We start from the raw sequence: 23644 nt of genomic DNA on the forward strand, positions 1-23644 counted from the left end.
TCGTTGTTTTGCATCGAAATATGCGGTTTTCTGTAAGAATTTTGATGATTTCGTGCAGAATTCTGCTGTTTTCTTGCAATTCAGCCGTTGCATCTTGGTAAAAAGTTATGATTTTGTAGATTTCGTGCTCTTCTTTGCGAACTCAAGCCAGAAAACAACGAAAATCGGCGAGAAATCGTTGTTATGCGTCGAAATATGCGGTTTTCTGTAAGAATTTTGATGATTTCGTGCAGAATTCTGCTGTTTTCTTGCAATTCAGCCGTAGAATCTTGGTAAAAAGTGATGATTTTGTAGATTTCGTGCTCTTCTTTGCGAATTCAAGCCAGAAAACAACGAAAATCGGCGAGAAATCGTCGTTTTGCATCGAAATATGCGGTTTTCTGTAAGAATTTTGATGATTTCGTGCAGAATTCTGCTGTTTTCTTGCAATTCAGCCGTAGAATCTTGGTAAAAAGTGATGATTTTGTAGATTTCGTGCTCTTCTTTGCGAATTCAAGCCAGAAAACAACGAAAATCGGCGAGAAATCGTTGTTTTGCATCGAAATATGCGGTTTTCTGTAAGAATTTTGATGATTTCGTGCAGAATTCTGCGGTTTTCTTGCAATTCAGCCGTTGAATCTTGGTAAAAAGTTATGATTTTGTAGATTTCGTGCTCTTCTTTGCGAATTCAAGCCAGAAAACAACGAAAATCGGCAAGAAATCGTCGTTTTGCATCGAAATATGCGCTTTTCTCTAAGAATTTTGATGATTTCGTGCAGAATTCTGCTGTCTTCTTGCAATTCAGCCGTTGAATCTTGGTAAAAAGTCATGATTTTGTAGATTTCGTGCTCTTCTTTGCGAATTCAAGCGAGAAAACAACGAAAATCGGCGAGAAATCGTCGTTTTGCATCGAAATTTGCGGTTTTCTGTAAGAATTTTGATGATTTCGTGCAGAATTCTGCTGTTTTCTTGCAATTCAGATGTTGAATCTTGGTAAAAAGTGATGATTTTGTAGATTTCGTGCTCTTCTTTGCAAATTCAAGCCAGAAAACAACGAAAATCGGCGAGAAATCGTCGTTTTGCATCGAAATATGCGGTTTTCTCTAAGAATTTTGATGATTTCGTGAAGAATTCTGCTGTTTTCTTGCAATTCAGCCGTTGAATCTTGGTAAAAAGTGATGATTTTGTAGATTTTGTGCTCTTCTTTGCGAATTCAAGCCAGAAAACAACGAAAATCGGCGAGAAATCGTCGTTTTGCATCGAAATATGCGGTTTTCTCTAAGAATTTTGATGATTTCGTGCAGAAGTCTGCTGTTTTCTTGCAATTCAGCTGTAGAATCTTGGTAAAAAGTGATGATTTTGTAGATTTCGTGCTCTTCTTTGCGAATTCAAGCCAGAAAACAACGAAAATCGGCGAGAAATCGTCGTTTTGCATCGAAATATGCGGTTTTCTCTAAGAATTTTGACGATTTCTTGCAGAATTCTGCTGTTTACTTGCAATTCAGCCGTTGAATCTTGGTAAAAAGTCATGATTTTGTAGATTTCGTGCTCTTCTTTGCGAATTCAAGATAGAAAACAACGAAAATCAGCGAGAAATCGTCGTTTTGCATCGAAATATGCGGTTTTCTCTAAGAATTTTGATGATTTCGTGCAGAATTCTGCTGTTTTCTTGCAATTCAGCCGTAGAATCTTGGTAAAAAGTGATGATTTTGTAGATTTCGTGCTCTTCTTTGCGAATTCAAGCCAGAAAACAACGAAAATCGGCGAGAAATCGTTGTTTTGCATCGAAATATGCGGTTTTCTGTAAGAATTTTGATGATTTCGTGCAGAATTCTGCTGTTTTCTTGCAATTCAGCCGTTGAATCTTGGTAAAAAGTTATGATTTTGTAGATTTCGTGCTCTTCTTTGCGAATTCAAGCCAGAAAACAACGAAAATCGGCAAGAAATCGTCGTTTTGCATCGAAATATGCGGTTTTCTCTAAGAATTTTGACGATTTCGTGCAGAATTCTGCTGTTTACTTGCAATTCAGCCGTTGAATCTTGGTAAAAAGTCATGATTTTGTAGATTTCGTGCTCTTCTTTGCGAATTCAAGATAGAAAACAACGAAAATCAGCGAGAAATCGTCGTTTTGCATCGAAATATGCGGTTTTCTCTAAGAATTTTGATGATTTCGTGCAGAATTCTGCTGTTTTCTTGCAATTCAGCCGTTGAATCTTGGTAAAAAGTCATGATTTTGTAGATTTCGTGCTCTTCTTTGCGAACTCAAGCCAGAAAACAACGAAAATCGGCGAGAAATCGTTGTTATGCGTCGAAATATGCGGTTTTCTGTAAGAATTTTGATGATTTCGTGCAGAATTCTGCTGTTTTCTTGCAATTCAGCCGTAGAATCTTGGTAAAAAGTGATGATTTTGTAGATTTCGTGCTCTTCTTTGCGAATTCAAGCCAGAAAACAACGAAAATCGGCGAGAAATCGTCGTTTTGCATCGAAATATGCGGTTTTCTGTAAGAATTTTGATGATTTCGTGCAGAATTCTGCTGTCTTCTTGCAATTCAGCCGTTGAATCTTGGTAAAAAGTCATGATTTTGTAGATTTCGTGCTCTTCTTTGCGAATTCAAGCGAGAAAACAACGAAAATCGGCGAGAAATCGTCGTTTTGCATCGAAATTTGCGGTTTTCTGTAAGAATTTTGATGATTTCGTGCAGAATTCTGCTGTTTTCTTGCAATTCAGATGTTGAATCTTGGTAAAAAGTGATGATTTTGTAGATTTCGTGCTCTTCTTTGCGAATTCAAGCCAGAAAACAACGAAAATCGGCGAGAAATCGTCGTTTTGCATCGAAATATGCGGTTTTCTCTAAGAATTTTGATGATTTCGTGAAGAATTCTGCTGTTTTCTTGCAATTCAGCCGTTGAATCTTGGTAAAAAGTGATGATTTTGTAGATTTTGTGCTCTTCTTTGCGAATTCAAGCCAGAAAACAACGAAAATCGGCGAGAAATCGTCGTTTTGCATCGAAATATGCGGTTTTCTCTAAGAATTTTGATGATTTCGTGCAGAAGTCTGCTGTTTTCTTGCAATTCAGCTGTAGAATCTTGGTAAAAAGTGATGATTTTGTAGATTTCGTGCTCTTCTTTGCGAATTCAAGCCAGAAAACAACGAAAATCGGCGAGAAATCGTCGTTTTGCATCGAAATATGCGGTTTTCTCTAAGAATTTTGACGATTTCTTGCAGAATTCTGCTGTTTACTTGCAATTCAGCCGTTGAATCTTGGTAAAAAGTCATGATTTTGTAGATTTCGTGCTCTTCTTTGCGAATTCAAGATAGAAAACAACGAAAATCAGCGAGAAATCGTCGTTTTGCATCGAAATATGCGGTTTTCTCTAAGAATTTTGATGATTTCGTGCAGAATTCTGCTGTTTTCTTGCAATTCAGCCGTAGAATCTTGGTAAAAAGTGATGATTTTGTAGATTTCGTGCTCTTCTTTGCGAATTCAAGCCAGAAAACAACGAAAATCGGCGAGAAATCGTTGTTTTGCATCGAAATATGCGGTTTTCTGTAAGAATTTTGATGATTTCGTGCAGAATTCTGCTGTTTTCTTGCAATTCAGCCGTTGAATCTTGGTAAAAAGTTATGATTTTGTAGATTTCGTGCTCTTCTTTGCGAATTCAAGCCAGAAAACAACGAAAATCGGCAAGAAATCGTCGTTTTGCATCGAAATATGCGGTTTTCTCTAAGAATTTTGACGATTTCGTGCAGAATTCTGCTGTTTACTTGCAATTCAGCCGTTGAATCTTGGTAAAAAGTCATGATTTTGTAGATTTCGTGCTCTTCTTTGCGAATTCAAGATAGAAAACAACGAAAATCAGCGAGAAATCGTCGTTTTGCATCGAAATATGCGGTTTTCTCTAAGAATTTTGATGATTTCGTGCAGAATTCTGCTGTTTTCTTGCAATTCAGCCGTTGAATCTTGGTAAAAAGTCATGATTTTGTAGATTTCGTGCTCTTCTTTGCGAATTCAAGCGAGAAAACAACGAAAATCGGCGAGAAATCGTCGTTTTGCATCGAAATTTGCGGTTTTCTGTAAGAATTTTGATGATTTCGTGCAGAATTCTGCTGTTTTCTTGCAATTCAGATGTTGAATCTTGGTAAAAAGTGATGATTTTGTAGATTTCGTGCTCTTCTTTGCGAATTCAAGCCAGAAAACAACGAAAATCGGCGAGAAATCGTCGTTTTGCATCGAAATATGCGGTTTTCTCTAAGAATTTTGATGATTTCGTGAAGAATTCTGCTGTTTTCTTGCAATTCAGCCGTTGAATCTTGGTAAAAAGTGATGATTTTGTAGATTTTGTGCTCTTCTTTGCGAATTCAAGCCAGAAAACAACGAAAATCGGCGAGAAATCGTCGTTTTGCATCGAAATATGCGGTTTTCTCTAAGAATTTTGATGATTTCGTGCAGAATTCTGCTGTTTTCTTGCAATTCAGCCGTTGAATCTTGGTAAAAAGTCATGATTTTGTAGATTTCGTGCTCTTCTTTGCGAATTCAAGCCAGAAAACAACGAAAATCGGCGAGAAATCGTCGATTTGCATCGAAAAATGCGGTTTTCTGTAAGAATTTTGATGATTTCGTGCAGAATTCTGCGGTTTTCTTGCAATTCAGCCGTTGAATCTTGGTAAAAAGTCATGATTTTGTAGATTTCGTGCTCTTCTTTGCGAATTCAAGCCAGAAAACAACGAAAATCGGCGAGAAATCGTCGTTTTGCATCGAAATATGCGGTTTTCTGTAAGAATTTTGATGATTTCGTGCAGAATTCTGCTGTTTTCTTGCAATTCAGTCGTTGAATCTTGGTAAAAAGTCATGATTTTGTAGATTTCGTGCTCTTCTTTGCGAATTCAAGCCAGAAAACAACGAAAATCGGCGAGAAATAATCGTTTTGCATCGAAATATGCGGTTTTCTGTAAGAATTTTGATGATTTCGTGCAAAATTCTGCTGTTTTCTTGCAATTCAGCCGTTGAATCTTGGTAAAAAGTCATGATTTTGTAGATTTCGTGCTCTTCTTTGCGAATTCAAGCCAGAAAACCACGAAAATCGGCGAGAAATCGTCGTTTTGCATCGAAATATGCGGTTTTCTCTAAGAATTTTGATGATTTCGTGCAGAATTTTGCTGTTTTCTTGCAATTCAGCTGTTGAATCTTGGTAAAAAGTGATGATTTTGTAGATTTCGTGCTCTTCTTTGCGAATTCAAGCCAGAAAACAACGAAAATCGGCGAGAAATCGTCGTTTTGCATCGAAATATGCGGTTTTCTGTAAGAATTTTGATGATTTCGTGCAGAATTCTGCTGTTTTCTTGCAATTCAGCCGTAGAATCTTGGTAAAAACTGATGATTTTGTGGATTTCGTGCCCTTCTTTGCGAATTCAAGCCAGAAAACAACGAAAATCGGCGAGAAATCGTTGTTTTGCATCGAAATATGCGGTTTTCTGTAAGAATTTTGATGATTTCGTGCAGAATTCTGCTGTTTTCTTGCAATTCAGCCGTTGCATCTTGGTAAAAAGTTATGATTTTGTAGATTTCGTGCTCTTCTTTGCGAACTCAAGCCAGAAAACAACGAAAATCGGCGAGAAATCGTTGTTATGCGTCGAAATATGCGGTTTTCTGTAAGAATTTTGATGATTTCGTGCAGAATTCTGCTGTTTTCTTGCAATTCAGCCGTAGAATCTTGGTAAAAAGTGATGATTTTGTAGATTTCGTGCTCTTCTTTGCGAATTCAAGCCAGAAAACAACGAAAATCGGCGAGAAATCGTCGTTTTGCATCGAAATATGCGGTTTTCTGTAAGAATTTTGATGATTTCGTGCAGAATTCTGCTGTTTTCTTGCAATTCAGCCGTAGAATCTTGGTAAAAAGTGATGATTTTGTAGATTTCGTGCTCTTCTTTGCGAATTCAAGCCAGAAAACAACGAAAATCGGCGAGAAATCATTGTTTTGCATCGAAATATGCGGTTTTCTGTAAGAATTTTGATGATTTCGTGCAGAATTCTGCTGTTTTCTTGCAATTCAGCCGTTGAATCTTGGTAAAAAGTTATGATTTTGTAGATTTCGTGCTCTTCTTTGCGAATTCAAGCCAGAAAACAACGAAAATCGGCAAGAAATCGTCGTTTTGCATCGAAATATGCGGTTTTCTCTAAGAATTTTGACGATTTCGTGCAGAATTCTGCTGTTTACTTGCAATTCAGCCGTTGAATCTTGGTAAAAAGTCATGATTTTGTAGATTTCGTGCTCTTCTTTGCGAATTCAAGATAGAAAACAACGAAAATCAGCGAGAAATCGTCGTTTTGCATCGAAATATGCGGTTTTCTCTAAGAATTTTGATGATTTCGTGCAGAATTCTGCTGTTTTCTTGCAATTCAGCCGTTGAATCTTGGTAAAAAGTCATGATTTTGTAGATTTCGTGCTCTTCTTTGCGAATTCAAGCGAGAAAACAACGAAAATCGGCGAGAAATCGTCGTTTTGCATCGAAATTTGCGGTTTTCTGTAAGAATTTTGATGATTTCGTGCAGAATTCTGCTGTTTTCTTGCAATTCAGATGTTGAATCTTGGTAAAAAGTGATGATTTTGTAGATTTCGTGCTCTTCTTTGCGAATTCAAGCCAGAAAACAACGAAAATCGGCGAGAAATCGTCGTTTTGCATCGAAATATGCGGTTTTCTCTAAGAATTTTGATGATTTCGTGAAGAATTCTGCTGTTTTCTTGCAATTCAGCCGTTGAATCTTGGTAAAAAGTGATGATTTTGTAGATTTTGTGCTCTTCTTTGCGAATTCAAGCCAGAAAACAACGAAAATCGGCGAGAAATCGTCGTTTTGCATCGAAATATGCGGTTTTCTCTAAGAATTTTGATGATTTCGTGCAGAAGTCTGCTGTTTTCTTGCAATTCAGCTGTAGAATCTTGGTAAAAAGTGATGATTTTGTAGATTTCGTGCTCTTCTTTGCGAATTCAAGCCAGAAAACAACGAAAATCGGCGAGAAATCGTCGTTTTGCATCGAAATATGCGGTTTTCTCTAAAAATTTTGACGATTTCTTGCAGAATTCTGCTGTTTACTTGCAATTCAGCCGTTGAATCTTGGTAAAAAGTCATGATTTTGTAGATTTCGTGCTCTTCTTTGCGAATTCAAGATAGAAAACAACGAAAATCAGCGAGAAATCGTCGTTTTGCATCGAAATATGCGGTTTTCTCTAAGAATTTTGATGATTTCGTGCAGAATTCTGCTGTTTTCTTGCAATTCAGCCGTAGAATCTTGGTAAAAAGTGATGATTTTGTAGATTTCGTGCTCTTCTTTGCGAATTCAAGCCAGAAAACAACGAAAATCGGCGAGAAATCGTTGTTTTGCATCGAAATATGCGGTTTTCTGTAAGAATTTTGATGATTTCGTGCAGAATTCTGCTGTTTTCTTGCAATTCAGCCGTTGAATCTTGGTAAAAAGTTATGATTTTGTAGATTTCGTGCTCTTCTTTGCGAATTCAAGCCAGAAAACAACGAAAATCGGCAAGAAATTGTCGTTTTGCATCGAAATATGCGGTTTTCTCTAAGAATTTTGACGATTTCGTTAAGAATTCTGCTGTTTACTTGCAATTCAGCCGTTGAATCTTGGTAAAAAGTCATGATTTTGTAGATTTCGTGCTCTTCTTTGCGAATTCAAGATAGAAAACAACGAAAATCAGCGAGAAATCGTCGTTTTGCATCGAAATATGCGGTTTTCTCTAAGAATTTTGATGATTTCGTGCAGAATTCTGCTGTTTTCTTGCAATTCAGCCGTTGAATCTTGGTAAAAAGTCATGATTTTGTAGATTTCGTGCTCTTCTTTGCGAATTCAAGCGAGAAAACAACGAAAATCGGCGAGAAATCGTCGTTTTGCATCGAAATTTGCGGTTTTCTGTAAGAATTTTGATGATTTCGTGCAGAATTCTGCTGTTTTCTTGCAATTCAGATGTTGAATCTTGGTAAAAAGTGATGATTTTGTAGATTTCGTGCTCTTCTTTGCGAATTCAAGCCAGAAAACAACGAAAATCGGCGAGAAATCGTCGTTTTGCATCGAAATATGCGGTTTTCTCTAAGAATTTTGATGATTTCGTGAAGAATTCTGCTGTTTTCTTGCAATTCAGCCGTTGAATCTTGGTAAAAAGTGATGATTTTGTAGATTTTGTGCTCTTCTTTGCGAATTCAAGCCAGAAAACAACGAAAATCGGCGAGAAATCGTCGTTTTGCATCGAAATATGCGGTTTTCTCTAAGAATTTTGATGATTTCGTGCAGAAGTCTGCTGTTTTCTTGCAATTCAGCTGTAGAATCTTGGTAAAAAGTGATGATTTTGTAGATTTCGTGCCCTTCTTTGCGAATTCAAGCCAGAAAACAACGAAAATCGGCGAGAAATCGTCGTTTTGCATCGAAATATGCGGTTTTCTCTAAGAATTTTGACGATTTCGTGCAGAATTCTGCTGTTCACTTGCAATTCAGCCGTTGAATCTTGGTAAAAAGTCATGATTTTGTAGATTTCGTGCTCTTCTTTGCGAATTCAAGATAGAAAACAACGAAAATCAGCGAGAAATCGTCGTTTTGCATCGAAATATGCGGTTTTCTCTAAGAATTTTGATGATTTCGTGCAGAATTCTGCTGTTTTCTTGCAATTCAGCCCTTGAATCTTGGTAAAAAGTCATGATTTTGTAGATTTCGTGCTCTTTTTTACAAATTCATGCCAGAAAACAACGAAAATCGGCGAGAAATCGTCGTTTTGCATCGAAATATGCGATTTTCTGTAAGAATTTTGATGATTTCGTGCAGAATTCTGCTGTTTTCTTGCAATTCAGCCGTTGAATCTTGGTAAAAAGTCATGATTTTGTAGATTTCGTGCTCTTCTTTGCGAATTCAAGCGAGAAAACAACGAAAATCGGCGAGAAATCGTCGTTTTGCATCGAAATATGCGGTTTTCTGTAAGAATTTTGATGATTTCGTGCAGAATTCTGCTGTTTTCTTGCAATTCAGCCGTTGAATCTAGGTAAAAAGTCATGATTTTATAGATTTCGTGCTCTTCTTGGCGAATTCAAGATAGAAAACAACGAAAATCGGCGAGAAATCGTTGTTTTGCATCGAAATATGCGGTTTTCTGTAAGAATTTTGATGATTTCGTGCAGAATTCTGCTGTTTTCTTGCAATTCAGCCGTTGAATCTAGGTAAAAAGTCATGATTTTGTAGATTTCGTGCTCTTCTTGGCGAATATAAGATAGAAAACAACGAAAATCGGCGAGAAATCGTTGTTTTGCATCGAAATTTGCAGTTTTCTCTAAGAATTTTGATGATTTCGTGCAGAATTCTGCTGTTTTCTTGCAATTCAGCCGTTGAATCTTGGTAAAAAGTCATGATTTTGTAGATTTCGTGCTCTTCTTTGCGAATTCAAGCCAGAAAACAACGAAAATCGGCGAGAAATCGTCGTTTTGCATCGAAATATGCGGTTTTCTGTAAGAATTTTGATGATTTCGTGCAGAATTCTGCTGTTTTCTTGCAATTCAGCCGTTGAATCTTGGTAAAAAGTCATGATTTTGTAGATTTCGTGCTCTTCTTTGCGAATTCATGCCAGAAAATAACGAAAATCGGCGAGAAATCGTCGTTTTGCATCGAAATATGCGGTTTTCTGTAAGAATTTTGATGATTTCGTGCAGAATTCTGCTGTTTTCTTGCAATTCAGCCGTAGAATCTTGGTAAAAAGTGATGATTTTGTAGATTTCGTGCTCTTCTTTGCGAATTCAAGCCAGAAAACAACGAAAATCGGCGAGAAATCGTTGTTTTGCATCGAAATTTGCAGTTTTCTCTAAGAATTTTGATGATTTCGTGCAGAATTCTGCTGTTTTCTTGCAATTCAGCCGTTGAATCTTGGTAAAAAGTCATGATTTTGTAGATTTCGTGCTCTTCTTTGCGAATTCAAGCCAGAAAACAACGAAAATCGGCGAGAAATCGTCGTTTTGCATCGAAATATGCGGTTTTCTGTAAGAATTTTGATGATTTCGTGCAGAATTCTGCTGTTTTCTTGCAATTCAGCCGTAGAATCTTGGTAAAAAGTGATGATTTTGTAGATTTCGTGCTCTTCTTTGCGAATTCAAGCCAGAAAACAACGAAAATCGGCGAGAAATCGTTGTTTTGCATCGAAATATGCGGTTTTCTGTAAGAATTTTGATGATTTCGTGCAGAATTCTGCTGTTTTCTTGCAATTCAGCCGTAGAATCTTGGTAAAAAGTGATGATTTTGTAGATTTCGTGCTCTTCTTTGCGAATTCAAGCCAGAAAACAACGAAAATCGGCGAGAAATCGTTGTTTTGCATCGAAATTTGCAGTTTTCTCTAAGAATTTTGATGATTTCGTGCAGAATTCTGCTGTTTTCTTGCAATTCAGCCGTTGAATCTTGGTAAAAAGTCATGATTTTGTAGATTTCGTGCTCTTCTTTGCGAATTCAAGCCAGAAAACAACGAAAATCGGCGAGAAATCGTCGTTTTGCATCGAAATATGCGGTTTTCTGTAAGAATTTTGATGATTTCGTGCAGAATTCTGCTGTTTTCTTGCAATTCAGCCGTAGAATCTTGGTAAAAAGTGATGATTTTGTAGATTTCGTGCTCTTCTTTGCGAATTCAAGCCAGAAAACAACGAAAATCGGCGAGAAATCGTTGTTTTGCATCGAAATATGCGGTTTTCTGTAAGAATTTTGATGATTTCGTGCAGAATTCTGCTGTTTTCTTGCAATTCAGCCGTTGAATCTTGGTAAAAAGTTATGATTTTGTAGATTTCGTGAGTAGTGTAACAAAGCCGGTTCTAGACCGGAAGTCGTAATCTCGAGCGCCCGTCCGGTGATGTATTGCTGGTCATCTACCAATCAGGCGCACAGATGGTGTCGGCGGCTCTTCCGGCGTATTGCTGGTCATCTGCCAATCAGGTGGCGGGTGATTTAAAAATTTGACAGATGGCGGTGGGAATTTGACAGCTGGTGGCGGGAAATTGAAATGTGTAGCCGGTTGGAGGCGCCGCGAGCCGATAAACAGTTCAATTTGCGCGTGCGCGGCTAAACGGCGGGAAATTTAAAAATCTGACAGATGGCGGTGGAAATTTGACAGCTGGCGGCGAGAATTTTGACAGATGTCATTATGGAATGGCGGAAATTTTGAATTTGACAGTTGTGTCAGATCAAGATGGCGGTGACGGTTTGGGTGACAATCATAGAGGGTGCTAGAGAGAGCAAAAATTTCAAAAAAGTTTTGAGTGCGGTCCTCGGAAAAAAATTTTGGAATTTCTCGGAAAAAAAAATATTGCAATTTCTCGGAAAAAAATGCAAAATAATTCGTTATTTGGGTGTGGTCATTTGGTCTGATTTCCGCGTTTCTCGGAATAACCGCAAACATTGATAAGACCGGACGTTTTTCGCTGTCTATATAAAGAAAAAATCAATCAATTTCATTCAAATCAAGTGTTGTGCAGTCCAAGAATCGATAAGTATGGGTTAATTTTCATTTAATTATTTTATACTAAGTAATACATCTTTTAGAATGGATTTGAAACAAATCAACATTGTCACTAACAGTTCCAACTCCATAAAGGAATTTAAGGGTCTTACAACTCTGCCCATTGGTGTAAAGTACCTTATTAAAAATGTGTCTTTGTACAAAGGGCTTTACGGTGAGTGTCCTATAGTGGAATTGGAAGATTTTAAAGTATTTCTACCCAAAAGAAGTATTGAGGTTATACGCAGCAACTTGGAAAACTTTACTTCAGACACATATTGTTTAGTGTACAGAGGAATAAGAAAATTGAAGAATTGTGAGTACGGTACTACAGCATTGTTTGAAATTGTCTTAAAAAATGAAGACCATTACCACAAAAGTGTTTGAAAAATGATTATTGCATAAAATTATACAATTATAAATTAGTAGTGCTAAATCATGAAATTACACTTGTAAGACAGAAATAAAGCAATCTAATCAATATGAGTTTTACAACCTTTCCTGTTGCGGTAGACGCACACATCTGTTGATAAAATAAAACACTTGTTAAAATCGTTCTTTATATTTATTAAAATCACACAACACTCGTTCGCTTAAGAAATGTATACATTCCATCATACAGTAATTTTTAATAGAGGCATTAGAGTCACAAATAATTCTAATAATATCTAGTATTGACAAGTTAACAGAAGCATTTGCTATTTTGTGTACGTTATTTAACAATTTATAATAATAATTAAAAAAATTTAATTTATGTAATATTTCAAGTCTTTTCGACAAAATAGTGTCTAATTGGAGAATTTGTTGAATATCATTATCCATCAAAACAAAACTAGTTGAATTTTTAGATAGCTGAATGAGTTTTGGTTTGCGATTGATGACAAAATTTTCCCAAAATTTGATAGTGTTGACCTTTAAACTGCCATCGATGAATCGTGTGAGCACCTTAACAAATTCAGACCATTCGATTGTATTGAAGGACAGATTGTTGAATTCATTGTTAAGTCGAATTGCAGGTTGAAAATTTCTCGCAGGACTTAGACCACATTCAATAAAGAACGGTGATAAATATTCAAAGTCATATCTGATATTGAGAATTAAATGTTTTTCTTTTTTGATTTCCTCTTCAAATCGGTTAGCTTCAATCATCAATTCGCAATCATACTGAATTTCTTCAACATCACACTGCTCATCGGCAGACATCTTGATGTAAACTAATCAAAACGATGATTGTTTACATGTCATAACACATTTTTCTTATCAATCCAACTGTTATGGTTATTATCAAACCCTAACCATTTAACCAATACTTTATTTCCACGTCGTTTCAAAACTTTTTCCACCAGATATATGTCCGAATTTTTTGTTTTCTGCAATTCTTTTTCGTAGAAAGCACCCATTATAGGTTTTTCTTCCATATCTTCTAAAAGGTACGTGGTAGGATTGGTAATATTTATTTTAACAACCTTGAACAATTCTGTGGTCCAATTAGGTGTATAACCTTTATCAAAAATATGTTTGGCTTTACTTATCCTAACAATGTCTCCAACTTTAAATTTTCTTGTGGCTGTTGCAACTTTAATCTCATTAAATGATGATTTTAAAACACGATCTTCATTTGTTTTGTTTACATTAACGGGCTTCACATGTATTGTACTATGGATGGTATTATTATATGTGGATACAAGTTCTGGTAGAACATTAATCCACTTGTATGAACCGTTTAAACTGAAGTATTTAAAAAGACGGTCTTTTAATGTTCGTATGACTCGTTCGGCAATTGCTGCTTTTTTAGAACTGAACGTATGGTAATGATTTATTTTATATTTCTTCATTAATGCATTGAATTTCGAATTAAAAAATTCTTTACCTTGATCTGTCTGTAAATTTTTGGGGTGCCTCTTCTCTTTTAATATTGATTCAAATGCTTTTGTAACTTCATCGGCATGTTTAGACTTTAAGGGCTTAGCCCAAACATATTTCGAAAAACAATCGATTACAATCAATATAAAGTTAAAATTTTTATTAGACGAGGCATACATATTCATTTGTCCTAGATCAGCTTGCCATAAATCGTCTAAACCCTTAATAATTGTTCGACGTCTAGTAAACTTTCTTTGGATTGGTTTGTGAAGCTCATTAACAAGCTCTACTTTTTCTTTGGAATGCTGTTTCACCATTGTTTACCACTAATCTGATAAATAATTTGAAAACAACTAATTTTATATAAATCTTTTATTAATAATAAGTAGAATCTACCGACTGTTTTGTATTACTAGATATCTAGAATTTTTTCACTAATTATTACAGATTCACATTTGCTGATTTTAAAATTTTTTAATTATTTGAATTGTGCAATAATTTTTTATCATCAATACTAACCAATTTGTTTTTGCTTAAGAACTCTAGATTAGCAGTCGAGATGGAATCAATTTTCTCTTTAAGTAAGTTAATGGTCGTAAGATTGTTTTCCATATGCTGATTAATTTTCAAATTGTTGTCCGTAATTTGTTCTTCTATTTTATTTAATCTTTTATCAATTTGAGCTACAACATTTAACAATTCTGTTTTTAACTTGGCATATATTTCTTGCTGTAATGTTATACGGTTTTGACAGAGCTCTACAGATTTAAGAACTCTAGAAGATATAGCTTTAATAGTTGTTAGAACATCGTGGGATAGTTGAGCAATTTTAGTGTCTATATATTTTTTATTCGCAGCATCATTATCCAAAGACGGTTCTTTAATATTGCAAATTTTCAAATTTTCTGCATCAATATCCCCATCAACAGTAAATTTCAATCCATTAGTAGTTTGAAATTTTGCCAACAATAAAGTGTTTTTATGATCGTCTAAAGCTTGACCAAACTTGTCGAGAGGCATTTTACAACTAAATGATTTGGACGGATTACAAGTTAATAAATAATACCCGCTTCTTTTAATTCATTAACTATAGCTACAATTTCATTGTTATGTGACGAATTACCAGCGTCTTTTGATGCCCAAAGTAATTTTAATCTATCAACAAGTTCGTTAACATCATCCCAATATACATATTCGATTGATTTGGAATTGTATTGCAATATATTATCTGTAAGCCCACTTCCAGAAAACGAATAACTACGTTGTGGTGAATCACTAATAAGTGGTTTTATAACACTTCGATATTTCGGATGACTACTGCCTCTTAAGTATCCTGTTAGATCAAATTGTCTTTTGTGTACGCTTGTTGCTTTAAGTATTGAGTGATAGCTATCTTCATCATCTTTTGTATACTTCATAGGACGTTTTTTAAACAATAATTCATACAAGCCCCTTGTACCCACATAAGTTTTACCTCCAATAGTAAAGTCATCACTGTTTTTCCCAAAATGAATTAATTTATTGCCCAACATCCATTTATTTGTTTCTGCATCATGATTTACTCCATATGTTGTATCATACTCTTTTGCTGAATGATCTCTTAAAAATCCATCTATGTATTCACGAGCTAATTCCGAATAATCAGATAAGTAGTCTTCATAAGCTTCTTCAGTGATATTTTCAAACACATTATCATCACCATCACCAACAACATCATCATCAGGATTAACTGTAGCTGTAGCATAATCATCAGTTGGTTCAAAACTAGGGTTGTATTCACCAATAATTTCAGTAGGAAGCTCCTTAACTGAAATTTGATCCACTGATTCAATGACGGGCTTGGTATCTGTGAATTGATTTGTCTGTGTAGATGAGTCACGTTTTGGAGCGAAGTAACGTGTTTGCGTCGTACTATCAATGACCTTTGCGGTTTTTGTGGTTTTTGCAGATATGTTATCAACCTTCTTGGACAGAGGATCAATAATAGGTTGAAATATTTTCTTTATTGTTTCATCTTGCTCAAATCGACCCAATTTAAGAGCTAAATATTTTCTCCTAATACCTTTAGCGAGTCGATCAATGGCTTTTGTAACGTGCGGATCTGAAGATGTCATTTTAATGAGTGATGATAAATTATAGAAAATTAGATTTTTATATATTTATCGAACCCTTTGCGATATCGACCATTATCCACCGGAAAATCTTTAACAATTACTAAACATCCATAACGTTTTCTCCAGCACTCTGAACAAATTTTTTTGAATTGATCATAGGACATATCGGGTGAAACGTGCTCGTCATACACATGTTTCAAATTGATTTCGTCTTGTCTAAATAACACAATAACATTACTATTATCACGTATTAATTGTTTAGGTATTTTAGAATAAGTTTGGCACAAGTAGGCTGCATCGATATTTTTATGTCTACACATTGAATAATACTGACGAATTTTATTTTGATTATCACAGGCCACATCGTCAAATATAAATAAGGAATGATCAAGAGCCTGAGAGGGATCAATTACGTCATCATTATTGTCGTACGGAAAGTATTTTATTCCATTCACACGTGCCAACACCGATTTTAGTACTTGAAATTTAGTTTGAAATAAAGATTTTGAATAAAGATAAACATTTTTAAATTTAAGTCCTCTTTCATTATAAATTAAAGAAAGCAATGCGTTCGTTTTTCCACATCCACTGGGCCCACAAAAAATTGCTCGGAATGAAGTTGGTAGTAGTTTTCCATGAATATGAGTTTTCGGTTTTTCAAAAAAATCTAAATTAACTATGGGTAGGGTCTCTTCTTGTTGCGTGCACTGCATTCTGACATAAACTGATGGTGAAAATAAAAAGAATTGTTTATAAACTTTTATAACCATCATCACTGTTAGAAAACATCAAACATAGTTTACAACGTAAACTGCATGATTCTAGTGATGATGATGATGATGATGATGATGATGATGTTGATGATGAATCATTTTTGATTAATTTTTCGAGTATACATCTACAAGTATCAGGTCCACACGTGGCGTTTGGATTCGACCAAGGACATGTCACATAATGAAGTCCGAATTTATCATTGTATACTTTTTCTGGTTTGTTGGTATGTGCTTCATGCATTTTGAACCAATAACTAAAGAAAATCTACTACAACATCACCTTAAATAGATCTGATGGAAAGAGGGTGATTAATAAAAAATTAAAAACTTTAGCATTTATTTATTTTTTCCACCCACTGGTGCAAAATTACACAGTTTACATTGCTACACATGTAATTTTTTTGATTAAAGTGATTAAAGCATTTTGAACGTTGTTTTTCAAACTTGGGTACTCCAACTTCATTTTCAACGTTTTTTATGATCAAGTCCGGTAATTCATTTGCACACACATATGTTAAATAAGTATGTTTTTGGCTCCCCTTCACATAAACCATTTTATAGTTTTTAATACTTTAACTAAAATATCAGCAATGTCATCATAATTCACATATCCATATGAATAGCGTAGACCATGGAAATTTCGTTCTTCATACCTCACTTGACTTTTATTGGTTTGCGACAATGTGTCAAATTTTTTAGGCGGCTTTAGAAGGTAATGATTGGTTTGATGTCCGTTGAATATGGTAACTTCTTTGGGGTAAAAGGACCATTTTTGATTTTCATTTCTCAAGTTAAACCCTTGAATATCAACACAAACAATCGTCATCATGATTGTCGTCACATTAACATTACATCTTTAGTCTGTTAAATTATATACCACCCCCTCTACTTTTTAAGATAGACTTCGTACTATCTCACTAATAGGAAGATGTTCAAAGATGGTATCATGAATGATAATGCAATATGCTTTTGTATCTGCAGGAAAACCACTTGCGGCTTCAATATCAACCTTAAGATCAACAGTATTTGATTTCAACGATTGGTGCCTTTGGGAACAGTCAATGACGAACAAAGCTCGATTCTTAAAAGCTACATAATCTAACAAAGGTTGTTTGGGATGTGTAATATCATTTTTAAATCTACTCAAAAATTGTGAATAATTATAATGTGCATCAACAAATTTATTTTTTTCAAAGTTGAGCCTCATGCGTTCTGTAGGGTAATATTCTCCATTTAGCATAATACGTATATCTGATACATTTATATTCCCAAAATATTGCGGATCTTTTTTGATAGTATTTCTGATCCCCGTTTGAAATGCAATAATTACAAATCGAGGTGTTTCTACACTTGTACTTGTTTTCACACCCCAAATTTCTTTTGTAGCACCAACAGTCAGCTGGGGCAATTCATGATAATCCCATTTTCTGAACGATATAAACATTGGCTCATCTGTTTTTATTGATTTTAACAAATTTAATTTCAGGACATCATTAGGTGTAATAATGTCCACTTTTAGTGAGATATTTTCAATGTTTAATTCCCCTGCTATCGTAGGATCTTTTACATTAGTTGTATGCATACAGTCATCATCGTTCTTGTTCCTTACAAGACGTATAGTTTGTTTTCCAAAAGATGTTACTTGATGATCATTGAAAACACCAAACAGATGTTTTAGCGGAACACGTAGAATGAATGATCCATCAGTATTTACTATAGGATTTTGTGGAAAATTCCATCCTGCAATATCCAGGTGCTTTGAATCGTTGGGGTTATAACAGAGATAACCTCTGATTGTGCTCACAATACCAGGATCACGTACGGTCTCAATTTCTTTACCATTTAATTCATATGTGACAGAATCAAATAGAAATGCACCAACATTATTTACAAGAGATACACTTCCTTCTCCACTTTTTTTCTTGACACTACCTTCAATAATCAAGGCGGCATCGTACATTAAGGTCCATATGTCCGATTGATTTATTGAAATTTCAATGATGTCATTATTATTAAAAGTTTTCACATAAGGATAATATGTTCGAGTCTCAATCTTCTTAATGTTTTCATCAAATTGCGGTTTTCGATGAAAGTCAAACGTTTGGCTTAATGACATTATAACCTAACGATTTAAGAAACAATATATTCGCTGGAGTTAAACCCTTTGTCTTCGATGGTTGTCTTTTACAGACTGACTGCTGAACAACTGACATCGAACTTTTATAAGGACTTCGACTTGGATTGATAAACACCAAACCCATTATGACAGTTTCTTTAGTTCTAAACGCACAATTACTTCTTCTTTACGAAAATTGACAGGTTTGAAATCTTGGTTAAGTATGCTTAGTGTTATGTTTGGAATTTCTCGCTTATTAATTATGGGTAGATATACAAGATTCCTTGGTACTTCGTCTATTGCAAATCCTGGATTGACTTGCACAGCAAATTCGTAAATGGTATGAGAAAGCCTATGATTATGAAAAGCTCCTGTCGTTATATTACAATTAATTTGAATAGTTCTGACTTTTACTATGTCGACAGGTAGATCTGATTCGTGATGTTGATGTGGTGGTAGTGTACGTTTAGAAAACCCTAATATTCTACCAATACTATCCTCCTGTGTAAAATCGATTGCGTAATGTTCGCTTTTAATTTCACACTTAAGCGTATTGTGATTGGGTTTTAGTGAAAAATATTGGTTGTAGTCTTCTTTCTTCACAGAGTTTGGAATTATTTTTTGGATCAAGTATGATTCAATGTCGGAAATTTCATAAGATCCTGTTGGTATTGTTATTACTTTTGAATCTTTCTCCTCAGAGTAATAGAATTTATTTTCGCCCGGTTCAATATTTGGAATACTATTGTATGAATGAAACCCAATTAACGCTAAACCGTAATCGCAATCTGAATCAAGTTCGATAGGATTTGGGAAATCGATGGATAGCACGTGATTGTTACTTTTTAAAGAGAAGATGGTTGACATTATTCACATACAACATCTAAGATGTAACTGATTTATTTTATATATTTTACATATTTTTATACAAAAATTTCAAACATAAATGACCACAATTTACTTGATTGTAGTTTTGATATCGATCATTGTTGTAAAAAATTTCAACACTATTACCCAAATAACGTACAAGTTCTTGAGGCGGCTTTAGTGCCCCAAAACTATCAAAATAGGTAACATTGTTGTTCTTTTTTATGTAGGCCACCCAATGAGTTCCTGGATTTTTCTTGGTATCCAAATTGACTATTGCGCATTCATTTTTATTTGGTTTATTTAGTAATGTGTCACGCATAAAAACTCCTCTGAAATATGGTATTTTTAACATTTTTGCGAATTTTCTTATATCGATGTCGTAGAGGGCTCTGTTGGGTAGCTCTATAGGTAGTTTTTTGAGACCTGCTGTTTTTTCAAAAACAATCCGTATCCACCTCTATCATTCTTCTTCAAATAAAGACCTGATCCTTTTTTACCAATTTCTTCCATTGCTTTATTATGCCGACCTTGTTCATCTAATTTCTTTTTCGCATTCTTTGCATCAATCACTGTTTTTGCCACAGCACTAGCTCCCCCTATTAGTGAACCAAGACTTCCCAGTCCTGCCAATATAGGTAGAAGAGGTAAAATTCCTCCTTGCTTCGGTTCAAACGGTATTATTCTAGGAACACGTATGTTCTTACGACCTCCCGCTTTTCTCACAGCTATACGACCTGTTTGGAGTGCCATCACTGCAGCTCTTCTCAATGCTGTTTTATTAGATAAATCTACATTTTCATTCCTTAGATCCTTTCTTATGTGGTCTACAATACCACGATTAAATGAAATAGTAGGATGATGACGATGAGTCTTTTTTCGAAGACCCATTCCAAGCTTTCTTTTCGTTTTCATGGCTGTTGTTACAAGCCAAGCTGCTGCTTTCTCTCCTAAACCGGCGTCTTTCGATTTAACCCTCTCCCAAGCCCGATTTTCTAAAATCCAATCTGCTCTGTGTCGCTCGTCTAAAGATTGATTTTTGGAATAGCTAATGTCGTGTTCTTTGCATGCAGCATCCAACTTATTTATACCAGAATCACCTTTCCGTAATCTTTTCTCTAATTTTGTGCCAGGACCACAGTAGCTTTTTTATTGAAAAAAGAATAAAATCTTATAGAATATGTAAAGACTTACTTGTAGCCGGGTATGTGTAGTTCTAGAGGTAGTTTATTAATTAGAGAATTTACTACACCACGTCCACCTTTACGTTCGGGGACTAACATAACAATGAATACTTCGTATAAGTCTAGTGATATTTATAGAAGAGGGAGGGAATAAAGGCACATCATTTTAATTACAAGTTTTATTTATGTACTTTTGAACAAGATTGGGTGGTAAAAATATTTCCAGGTCCTTAATAAATCCATGTAGTCCTTGGTCGAACAAAGATTGACACAACCTCGCCACATCTGTTTGCTTATCGATGAATTGTTGACAAATTTCCATACCATTGCGATATTGCTTCTTCCATGATTTAATTAATGCATCCTCTTCTGTGAAGTCCACATCGTACACCTCAGCATATAGGAGATCATAGTAAGCATCACGAAATTCGGAATGGATACGTTTGATGGCGGAATTAAGATCTGTTGCCTTCACCCATTTGTCTTGACTGTACATTTGCCACATCCTACTACTCCAACTTGAAATGTAGGAATGAATGTTAATTTTCAATGTTGTAGGCTCTCATTTGTTTCCATTAAAAGTGATTTGTAGTGACCGTGTGGTAAAGTATCAGTGGAATCATTTAATAAAAATCTTTTATCATCAAAGTTGCTTAAACCAATTTTGTGCTGTTCGATACTGTAAACTTTGTGCGCAAATGATCGTATTGTACGTTGAGTCACCTCTTTAACCATGTTATTTTTTAAACAGTCTAGGTAGTCTTGAAAAGTGATTTTATTTTTGACAACACTAAATTTAACACCTTTTGATTTTTTGATACATTTTCCCCCTTTAATTTTGTACGCGTACATTTTAGATCTAAGTCCAATAAAATGACTCATCACATTGCTATTTAGCTCATCTTTCATCACCCCAGGGACCTTTTTGTTTACAAGAGGTATTGACCATTGATTGTTTAAAGGGTAATCACTTGTATCGAACATTTTAATATTTGCCTTAATTAAATCATGATAGATATCATCACATTGAAGTTCGTAGATAAGGCTGTCTGTGTCAGTATATAAAAGTTTGCAATTATTTTCATTAATCTTCTTTAACATGAATTCATAATGAAAATCATAGACACATACTTTGGAAATATCTAAAATAGACATACCAATGTACAATGGTTTATTGAATATAAGTTCAGTTTTTGCAAGCTCGATCGCGATAAGATTTTCATTAAAAATTGTACGATTTTGAAATCTGGGGCTGGATATTAAATTTTTTGCTCCGTATCTCCCTTCCCATTGCGATACCAATTTTACAATTCGATGTTTTCGGATATTTTCCATGGTTTTTCCAAACACTGCATTATTTGCCAATTTATAATTATTTTTTTCAAAAGTACTTTTGGCTTGTGCACGTAAATTTGTGTTTAGTTCGATATACGGTTTTAGCCATGGAGCTTGCTTGAAACTTAAAATTTTATGAATCTTTTTAACCACTAAACCATTATGTATCGCTTGTTTTAAATTCTGATAATGAAGAATGTAATTAGTTTTTTTATGTAGGGTGGTCATTAATTTAGAGATTTTTGAATTTGCTGGTTTTCGGTGTTCAGCACAAAAAGGTAAGTCTTTGTGCCGATCATGTATATGTTGCGGGTAGTCAAGATCGACTTCTAAAATGTAACCTGTGTTGGACTCGTTGGAAATATTTGTAACATCAAAATCAGTAACATCGTCTAACCATTTAAATTCTCTATAGGGTAAATATTGCTGCATGGCCCACCCGTAAAGATTGTTGACATCCAAATACATTAGATATTTATTTGGTTTAGATGGATCATAATCGTCACCTAAATATTTATTATTTGCTTCCGAGTATCGATTGCAGCATTGATTTATGCCACCGCGAATACCTCTTTCCACAAATAATAACATATCAATATCTTTAAGAATTTCGAGTTTACATCCAGTGTATTTCAGCATACAATCCCATGTATAACCAGGTAAAGTGTAGTACCATGCGGGGTCCAAACCATACGTTTTATGCATTACTCGACGGAAATTTTCGAAAACATCGGCCAATAGTAAAATGTCAATTTTCATATACAAATCCAAGTATTCGCCCAAGTTGTTAATTTTGAATTGGGTCCAAACGTTTTGACCATGTTGATAATTTTCTTCGGAAATGTGCGAATCATTTAGTTTACTATAAAATTTTTCGATCGGTGGTAGACATGTTTCTGTTAATTTTTCAATTGAGTCGAGATAGTCGTATGGAAATACACCTTTGCGTGTGAGTAATTTGAAGGAATCCTTATCTAACTCTTTAAATTCGCGTTTTAAATGTTGTAATTCATCTGCTTCTAAAGTCGATACTAATTCATCCAAGGATGCATTCATAAATCTGAGAGAATCAATGAACCTAAATTTTATATCAGTATTTTCATCTTTCAGCGTGAATGCAATGTACTTTTCTAGATTGATTGGCAAAAGTGTGATTTTTCCTAATTTTGAAATATCTTCAATGAGGAAATGACTGTCATATCCCGATAAATTGTGAAAAACAATGGGAACCATAAATCGCTTTTTATAATTTAAATTACATATTGAATGAGCAAATCCTCTAAATACCGATGTAAAATGATCATGATCTCTTACAATGTTTTTTTGTTGTCTATCTTCTTCGGTAAAACATTTCCCACATATGTGACATAAGACAGCTGATTTAAAGCTTGGACTTGAACCCATAGGTTTAGCTTCGATTATTTTTTCAGAGACATTTCTTGCAATTTGTTTAAGCTTATTTGTAAACCACACAGCAACATTCTCACCACGATAAAAGTCATAAAAGGACAGACTATCATCATAGTTACATTTTAGAAATAGTCCAACACTGCACGCTTTATGTTGTTGATACTTGAAGGTTTTGGATGTATTTTCACAAGTTTTTTCGATCGGTTGAAGCACAGACTCGAAATCGCAGTATAAAATAAATGGTAATGTCTGTTGATTGATATAATTTTGAAATTCTACATAATCATATTTTGGAAATGAAATTTTACTAAAATTTAATTTTTCACATTGCTCCGAATGCTCTTTAATAGTATCCTCCTTCTTGAAATAGTTAAGGCAACGATCACATAAATACACTTTATGATTATTTTTGTTTAATTGATTTGAAACAAGTCGAGACAAGTTTTTAATCCAACAATAATGATACTTTATTTCGG

General features: G+C 34.8%; 1 protein-coding gene across 1 annotated transcript; it reads left to right on the forward strand.

Moving 5' to 3' along the window:
* Positions 1–11442: 11442 nt before the first annotated feature.
* Positions 11443–13639, forward strand: LOC148165939 (uncharacterized). Its single transcript, XM_088049587.1, has 4 exons — positions 11443–11498; positions 11551–11887; positions 11964–12015; positions 13536–13639. Exons 2-4 carry the CDS (start codon positions 11552–11554, stop codon positions 13637–13639), a joined length of 492 nt encoding a protein of 163 aa, XP_087905713.1. The 5' UTR covers positions 11443–11498; position 11551.
* Positions 13640–23644: the final 10005 nt, after the last annotated feature.

The sequence above is a fragment of the Gnatocerus cornutus genome, unplaced genomic scaffold (assembly GCF_029298725.1).
Source record: "Gnatocerus cornutus isolate USDA-ARS CGAHR unplaced genomic scaffold, icGnaCorn1.1 ctg00000115.1, whole genome shotgun sequence".
Classification (NCBI taxonomy): domain Eukaryota; kingdom Metazoa; phylum Arthropoda; class Insecta; order Coleoptera; family Tenebrionidae; genus Gnatocerus; species Gnatocerus cornutus.